The following is an 8,665-nucleotide window of genomic DNA, read 5'->3' as shown; positions in this document are numbered from 1 at the left end:
AAGCCTCTCGTGGCTTTGCCTTTTCTTCAGGTTGCTCCAAGAAAACATCAGCAGGAGGGAGCCAGGACCACAGGGCAAGGGACAGAACACAAAGTATGTGGTTTGTGCCACATTCTGATATTAATCAGAAGCATCAGGAAACTTGTCAAACCCAAGATTCCAAAGTGATGAGATTGAGTATATAAATGATTTCACAGTCTTACCATGGAATACTATGCAGCTATAAAAATAATGTTACGGAAAAGTACTTAATAGTTAGGTACATGTTCATGTTATACTGTAATGCTAAGGGAGATTATTTGTTTAAAAAATCTTAGGTGGGTATGTAGGTAAGTAAGTAGGTAGAGAGATAGGCAGATGGATGGATAGATAGATATCTAAGTTAAACTGAGTTCTGAGCTTCCTGGAGCTATCCTGGGGTCCAAGGAGTGCTAAGTCATTAACTCGCCACCATTTAACATTGTACAGCGTGGGGTCAGCCCTGAACCCAGGTCTAATCAGTAAAGGTGCCAATGGATAGACTGGTTGAATTCCAAGGGATCCAGTCAGCAACCGCATTGGGACCAGAAACACTTACAAGAACAGAGACACTTTCACCTCCTGCTGATTCTCCAAAGATGGTGACAGAGCCTGGGTTCCTCCAAAGTTAGCAATGTTCTCCTGCACCCAGCGCAGAGCAGCCAACTGGTCCAAGTGACCCCAGTTTCCTAAGCAGTGTTCATCTCCTGTGCTATGAGTAAGAGAACAGGGTGGGTTGGGGAGCAAAGAGGTCATGGCTAGATTCTTAAGAACATGGGTGGGGCTGGGAGCTCCAGGTGAGCCTTCTGGAGTAAAACTGGTCTTCCGTGGCTCTAACACATGTCTTCACTTGCCTCCCATTCCTGTAGCACAGTTCCATTGTACATTCATTCATACCACTGAGCATCTTCTGTGGGCAAAGTACTGTCCCCTAAGGCCTAGGAACACTTTTGAGAACAAAATAGGAAAAAATCTCTCATGGAGCTCATACTACAGATCATAAAAACAAATAGATAAATATAGCATTACAGGTAGTAAAAATGCTTTCAGGAAAAATAAAAAGCAATAAAAGAAAAGGCAGAGGTGAGGTTGGGGAACAGGAGGTTCTGGCAAAGAGCCTAGAAGGTAGAGGCCAGGAGCCAAGAGAAGGAAGCATCTCAAAAAGCTGTGAGCAACCATGTGTGGAAGCTGCCAAGATTGGACCCACAACTGGTGGCATGGCTGCGGTGAAGTGGAGAGACCTGGAGGAGAGGAAGGGAGAGAGCTCATGTAGCACTTTTAGAGTGACAGGAGCAGAGAAAGGGGCTGTGGGTGGGAGGAATGAGGAGAATCAATGAAAGCAAGAAGGCAAAGCAGTCCAGGACGCGACACAGCTCAGAAACCCCTCCCCCAGCTCCCTAGGTCTTTCCAGGGAGCAACCCACCGCCGCCTCAGCCTGTCCACCCGTGGCCCCAGGGGCAGTAGTTCCAGGGCCAGGGCATTCAGAAAAGGCATTCAGAGTAACTGGGTCCTGCAAGAAACTTGGCTCCGGTGCCCATGCAGAGTTGACTGAGAAGGTTCTAGAAGATTCTAACCTTCACTCATTCTCATGTGTGTACCAAATCGGAAGGAAGAGGGGTGAGTGGGCCTAACATTGCTTCTAGGAGGGTTGTCCCAGCCATTGATGTGTGGCTCCAGCCTCCCGTTCCTTTACTCACAAGCATTGCCTAATTTCCTGCTCCTTTCTTCCTTTCCTGCGAGGTAAGAGAAGTAATCTGTCACAGCTGGGCTGCTTGCTAACTTTCATGATGGAGGCATACCATGAGCGGGGCAGCACAGGTGAAAAAGAAGAAAGTTTCAGGAGGTAACATTTGCGCTGGCCCTTGCAGGATGCATGGGTATCTGTCAGGTCGAGTAGGCATTCCAGGTAGAGGGGCCAGTACATGCCAAAGCTCAGAAACAAGTGAACCATTACCACCCCCCCAAAATTGGGGTTGCAATTGTATGGGGAATATAAAAATTAAAAAGAAAGAAAAAAATAATGCATTATCTGGAATCACAAGTCAGAAGAAGTAAAAACATTGCAAGAACTATACTAAAAAAAAAAAAAAGAAAAAACAGAAAAAAAAAAAAAAAAACAAAAAACACAAGTGAACCAGTATGGCTGGAGGTTGAGAAGGTAGGTGGAGCCCAATTATGAAAGGACTTGGTGAAGGTCGGGGGTATATAGATAAGTAAGTAGGATCCCCTGAAGGGATTCCCCCTGAGGGCTGACATGCCTGGAAGTGGCCCCAGCACACTCACTTGGAAGTCCACAGTGCAGGGAGGAGAATCCACAATCTTACCTGAAGAATCCCCAGATGCCCAGGCGGTACTGGATGGTCACCACCACCACGTTTTCATGGGCAGAGAGGGCCAGGCCATCATAGGTTGATGCTGCGCCCACCACCAAAGCCCCTCCGTGGATCCACACCATCACCTGGACAGGGAAGAAGAAACTTACTGGTTATGGAAGCAGAGCTGGAAGGGTGTCCCGTTTGCTTACCTGCTCCTTGGCCATCATCCAAGGAGGCTATTACCTAACATCCACCTGATCCTACAAAGTCAGGAGAGGTACTCTCTTTCCCCATTCTCCCTGCTGGGGCTCAGATCACCATCCCATGCAATGCACCTTGGTGGCCCTGCCTGGCTTCCCAGCCTCTGGGCCACCTTCTCTCAGGACTCCTCATGCTGAGAGCACCACATTGGGAACAGTCAAGGCAAAGGGTGTCATCTCCTCTCAAACACTTGGGTCATCTTCATGCTTGCACCCCCTCACCCAGTTTGCCTTCATCTTAGTTACTTCTTGTGCAGTGAATTAAACTTGTCTCCTGTGACAATGATTTTCCTAAGAAGCACACATGCTGGGCCTCCCTGGTGGCGCAGTGGTTGAGTGCTGGGTTGCCAAGCTGCCCGCAGCCTCTGCAGCGCTGGTTTGATCCCTGACCACCGGCGAGGGTCCCACATGGCGCGCAGACCTCTCCTGTGTGCCTGCTGCTCCCCTCAGCAGTTTACTTCATCACTCTGACTGTTCTGCTCCCCGCTCTGGCTCTGGTGAATTCTCTCATCCTCCTGCGCTTCTGACTGTACCCAGTGCTTGTATAAATAAAAAAAAAAAATCTTTAAAAAAAAAATAAAGAAGGACACATGCCTCAGGGCTATCTCTTCCTTACATGCCTTCCCTCTGCCCCCTTTACATCCCCAGATCCCACCCTTCTTCCAAAGTCTGACAGAAAAGTCACCTCCTCCAAGAAGTCTTCAGTCATGTTCATAATGAACATGGCTTAAGAACTTACTGTTGCCAGGAACTGTGATGAGAATTGAGGATGAGTGCTTACAGCAGACATCATTCAGCTTTTGTATTTAAAAAGGTCACATAGGGGGCCTCCCTGGTGTCCCAAGGGGTTAAGCACCAGCACTGTGAAGCTATCCATGAGTTAGATCCCTGGCCAGGGAGCAAACCACATGGTGCAGCAGACCTCTCCTGTCTCACCCGCTGCTCCCCTCGCCAATGTATTTTGGTGGATCCGCCTGTTCTGCTCCCCACTCTGTCTCTGGTGAGTCCTCTCAACCCCTGCACCTCTGGCCTACAGCTCTTGTATGCATAAATAAAATGAATCTTTAAAAAAAAATAAAAAGCTCACATAGCAATTTAGACAGGGTGGCTAAAATAATATTATAGTAACTTTGGGGCCTCCCTGGTGGAGCAGGGGTTAAGATGCAACCTATGAAGCAATCCGCAGCCACTGCAGCATGAGTTCAATTCCCGGCAGGCCAGGGAGAAACCCACATGGCAGGACAGACCTCTCCTGTCTCACCCGCTGCTCCCCTCAGCAATGTACTTCGGTCCTTCTGCCTGTTCTGTTCCCGGCTCTGTCTCTGGAGAATCCTCTCACCGCCCCCCGCCCCACCCCACATCTCTGGCCTGTACCCCAGTTCCTATATAAAAATAAATAAATCGGGCCTCCCCGGTGGCGCAGCGGTTGAGCGCTGGGTTGCGAAGCCTCTGCGGTCTCTGCAGCGCCGGTTTGATCCCCGGCTGCTCCCCAGCCACCGCAGGAGGGTCCCACATGGCGCGCAGACCTCTCCTGCCTCCCGCTGCTCCCCTCAGCAGTGTACTTCGGTCCTTCTGCCTGCTCTGCTCCCCGCTCTGGCTCTGGTGAATTCTCTCACCCTCCCGCGCTTCTGACTGTACCCAGTGCATGTATAAACAAACAAACAAATAAATAAATAAAAAATAAAAATTCATGCCTCTAAAAAAAAAAAAAATATTTAAAAAAAAAAATAAATCTTTAAAAAAATTATAGTAACTTTGTCACTAAAAAACTAAAGAACTCAACACAAATATGTGCCCAGTACTGTCTGAAGCACTTTGAAAGAAACCATTCATGAGGTACTTACTGCTGCCCCATTTAACAGACAGGAAAACGTAGGCGCTGAACTTGCCCAATCACGCACCTACTAAGTGGTGCTTTATTTAACCCAGGCAGTCTGGTTGAGAGTCCACATGGGGAGCCGCCCAGCACTCTGCAGCCAACGAGGCACAGCAGCAGGCCAGCTGTTAGGGTAGGAATAAGATCTAAGGTCTTCCCTTCAGCTCCCACTAATGCTTCAAGAGCACTCGCCTTGTGCACTTTGCCAGGCACAGAGATCAAGTTTGCTATTCACCTCTGAATACTCATGTAATTACTCCTGATTTGAGGAAACAGAACCAGGCCTCCTGTCACAAAAGGCAGAAGCAGGCTAATACCCAGACCCCAGAGTAGAGCTGGGTCCCCAAGTAGAGGTTCTCCAGCCATCAGCTCCCAGGCCCCTGGACCTCCCTACCCCTGCTGACTTCTGGCCAAAGGGCAGAGCTCAGTCATTTCTGAATGAAGACTGAGCCAAGAGCTGCTCAGTGTGATTTGCCAAGAAAGTTAGTTGATGTCTGCAGCCCAGAAGGTAAGATCTTGGAAGGCAGGAGCCCGTGGCCATGGTTGTAGGTTCCTCCCCTTCCCGTAGCTCCCCGGGCTGACTGCCAACACGGGACACTGAGGCCGTAACAGAAGAGTGGCTGAGTGAATGGATGGTGAACCTTCATCCTCACCTCTCTGAATCAATCACGTGCAGTGCCAGCTTTTAGTTATAGGTTCACAGATGCCCTCCCACACTCCTGGGCATCTTGCCAGGGGTGCTCCTGGCTGATGGCGGGTGTTCAGGCCCCTCCCAAATAGGGGCAGCCTTCTCCAGCTGACCCTCCCCCTCCCAGCAGCCTGAGACTGGAGGATGGGCCTCCATTTACTCTGCAAATGCTGACTCACTGGCTCACCAGCCAGTGCCAAAGACAATTAGGGAGGGAAATTAGCTACACTAAAATCCCAGAGAGTTGGCCAAAGGCAAAGGAAAGTTCTTCCTGGATTGCCCTAGACCCTGTCCCCTCATTCTCTGTCCCATACTCTGTTCCTTGTGTGCTCAGGAAAGGACACAGTCAAAGAACACCGCTTGGAGGTCAGAAGATCCGTGCTTTCCTCTGACAGCCTCCCTGTGTGACCTCTCCACCCTCTCTCTGGGCCTAGGTTTCTCTGTAAAGGAAGAACTGGGCTGCTGTTTATCTCTGAGAGTCCTACCAGCTCTGATTTTATTAGAAACAATATCTTAGCTGCTCTGGATATCAGATTCCTGATCTAGTAACTAAGAGTAAACCTTCTTCTATTACATGAAAGAACTCGGAAAGTGCAAACTTCCTTCAATGATGCTATGCCTGTTTCTAGGAGAAAGGGAAGTGTGGGGCATACGTGTTTCCTGCGGTCACATGGTCTGGCTGTGGTGGTAAAGGACACCTGGGGGCCCTGCAGAGATGCATCTGCCCCAAGCCACCTTCATCCTCTTGCATCTACACCTGGAGCTCCTGGAGTGCTGGAACACACTAGCCGTGAGCTGTGGGCCCCATGCTTACCGGAAGTCTGCTTTTCTTTGTCAAGTCAGCGGGAGTGTAGATATTTAGGTAGAGACAGTCTTCGGAAGTCTTGAGAGGGATGCTGTCCTTTCTGTTGGTAAAGAGCTCTGACAGCACTTGGCTCCGCACTGCATCTTGGGAGCACCTGGGTTGGGTGGGGAGAAAGAAAAACCCCTGAAACTCAACAGAGCTAAGTAAGGAGGCATCTCCTCCTGTCAGAGTGAGGCTAGGCAGGGAGGTCTAGGCATAAAGAAAGTTGTTCTTACCAGACTTGGATGCTGGAATGGGTAGGAGGTGGTCTGGATGGGAGGCCCTGGGGTTCACCAAGGTCACTTAGGGGAGTCACTAAGACCCCAGGAGATGGGTCAAGAAGAGGACACTGCCCACCCAGGAGATGACATTCCTGCACGCTCTGGACACAGTATGCTGGCACTGGGTGGGCTACAGGGGACCATGTTCCTCCACTAGGTAAATGTCTACTAGGCCACAGGAAACTTCCATAAACCACAAGAAGTCACTCAAGTGGCAGACATAAGGGCCTGCAGCAGGTCAGAGTTGACCTATTTGAGGGTCAGCTTCAGGAGGATTGCACTCTAGTCTTGCTTCCACCACTAGTTTGTTGGGTGACTTTGGTGAATTCCTTCCTCGGTCCGGGCTCCAATCTACCAGGTCTAAGTGAAGGGAATGATTCCCATAGGGGTCTTCCAGCCCTTACGTGCTAAGGTTGTGCCACCAACCCACCCTGAGCAAGGGCTGTCGGTTGCCCTAATAACAGAACTTAAAGATTCCACATAGATTATAATTGGTGATATTTCTTCAGTCCTCCAGCATGCCAGGCATTAAGTTTAACTCACTGAATCCTCAGATCAGCCCCCATGACAAAAGTTCTATTATTACCCATTTTACAGATGACAAAACTGAGGCACAGGGAGGCTAGAGCAAACATCCAAGGTCACACAGCCAGGAAGAGCTATGACATGCAGTGTTTATATTTCCAGATCTCTGCATGCCCAGAAGGCAGGCAACAACAGCCCAGGATGGAGATGCAGTGACTGGAGTACCAAGGTGTCTGGTGACAGAGCTCTCCAGGGGCAGCCCTGGAACCCACAAAATGGTTTCCTGGTTTCCATCCTGGGGGACCTTTCCCCTGATCATCAAGAGTAAGAGCCATAAATAAAAGGAACTCAAATGTCAAAAAAGGGAACAAGACTTCCATAGAATTCAAATAAATGAAGAATAAATAACATATAACGATAATGACTATAGTTATTTCTACTGCCTTGACTACCTAACAATCAAAATATGTTTTGTAATAATCCCAAGTGGTGAAGGCCTCCCTGGTGCACCATTAGGGGTTAAGTCTCAGCTCTCTCATGCTGGCACTGCTTTGACCTGAGTTCCATCCCCTGTAAGGAGCTCACCCACATGGCGCAGCAGCCCTCTCCTGTCTTGCCTGCAGTGCCCCTCAGCAGAGTATTTCAGCAGATCTGCCTGTTCTGCTCCCCACTCTGTCTCTGGTGAGTACTCTCACCCCTGCACCTCTGGCCTACACCCCAGCTCTTGTACGCATAAATAAATTAAATAAATCTTTTTTTTTATAAAGAAGGAAGTGGGTTGAGTGCTGTGCTGTGAAGCTGTCCACAGCCTCTGCAGCGCGGGTTTGATTCCCGGCCGCCTGGCAAGGGTCCCACATGGCGCGGCACATCTCTCCTGCCACCCACTGCTCCCCTCAGCAGTGTCTTCGGTCCGCCTGCCTATTCTGCTCCCCGTTCTGCCACTGGTGAGTTCTCTCACCCTCCCGCGCCTCTGGCTGTGCCCCAGCTCTTGCGTAAATAAATAAAACTTTTTTTAAAAAAAAGGAAGGAAGTGGGGCCTCCCCGGTGGCGCAGCAGTTGAGCACTGGTTGCGAAGCTGCCCACAGCCTCTGCAGCGCCAGTTCGATCCCCAGCCACCAGTGAGGGTCCCACATAGCGCACAGACCTCTCCTGCTGCCCACTGCTCCCCTCAGCAGTGTACTTTGTCAGTCTGCCTGCTCTGCTCCCTGCTCTGGCTCTGGTAAATTCTCTCACCCTGCTGTACTTCTGACTGTACCCAGTGCTTGTATAAATAAATAAATAAATAAATCTTTGAAAAAAAAATAAAAGACATTGTGTTAAAAAAAAAAAAGGAAGGAAGAGAGAGAAGGGAATGGAGGGAGAGAAGAAGAAAAGAAGAGAGAAGAAAGGCCAACAAGAGACAGGATCCTGAACATTCCCAGAAATCCTTGCTGAGGTGATGAGAAGTCTGAGGTAGCCTGGGGGGCGATGCTGGGGCTTCCTTGCTCGACTTGATGAGGGTGACTAGAGTCAACCACTGCTCTGCTTGTGTCTAGCTGGCTCATCTTGGGGGTCGAGAACTTGCCTAGTCAATACCCAAAGCATTCCCCACCCATAGACCTCTTGGATTATCCCCCTCTCCAACTCTGAGAAAGTTCAAGAAAGGAGAATAAATGGAATCATTACATCTTATCCATCTCATCTGCTGGACTTCTTGTTTCTTTCCAAAGCACTTACCATATTTCTACATATGACATTATTTGCTTATCAATTTGCATATTGTGTATCATGTACCCCCTTGCCAGAAAGCAAGCTCCATGAAGGTAGATCTTTGTTCTATTCATTAATGGATCCCAGGTGCCTAGAACATGCACACAAG

At 49.3% G+C, this 8,665-nt stretch overlaps 1 protein-coding gene across 2 annotated transcripts in view; it reads right to left on the bottom strand.

The window, feature by feature from the left end:
- LOC119250406 (liver carboxylesterase 1-like) overlaps positions 1 to 8,665 on the bottom strand; it is a 28,350-nt gene that overhangs the window by 14,314 nt on the left and 5,371 nt on the right. For both annotated transcript variants that reach the window (XM_054697601.1, XM_037518134.2), the window contains 2 exons: positions 5,972 to 6,116; positions 2,343 to 2,476 (listed from right to left, as the gene is read on the bottom strand). In XM_054697601.1, coding sequence (XP_054553576.1) covers positions 2,343 to 2,476; positions 5,972 to 6,116 — 279 coding nt within the window. The remainder of the gene's footprint in view (positions 1 to 2,342; positions 2,477 to 5,971; positions 6,117 to 8,665) is intronic.

This window comes from Talpa occidentalis, unplaced genomic scaffold (assembly GCF_014898055.3).
Source record: "Talpa occidentalis isolate TD23 unplaced genomic scaffold, MPIMG_talOcc4v2.1 talOcc4.17, whole genome shotgun sequence".
In the NCBI taxonomy this organism is placed as follows: Eukaryota; Metazoa; Chordata; class Mammalia; order Eulipotyphla; family Talpidae; genus Talpa; species Talpa occidentalis.
The sequence above is the reverse complement of the archived record's forward strand: the minus strand, read 5'-3'. Positions and strand labels throughout refer to the sequence as shown.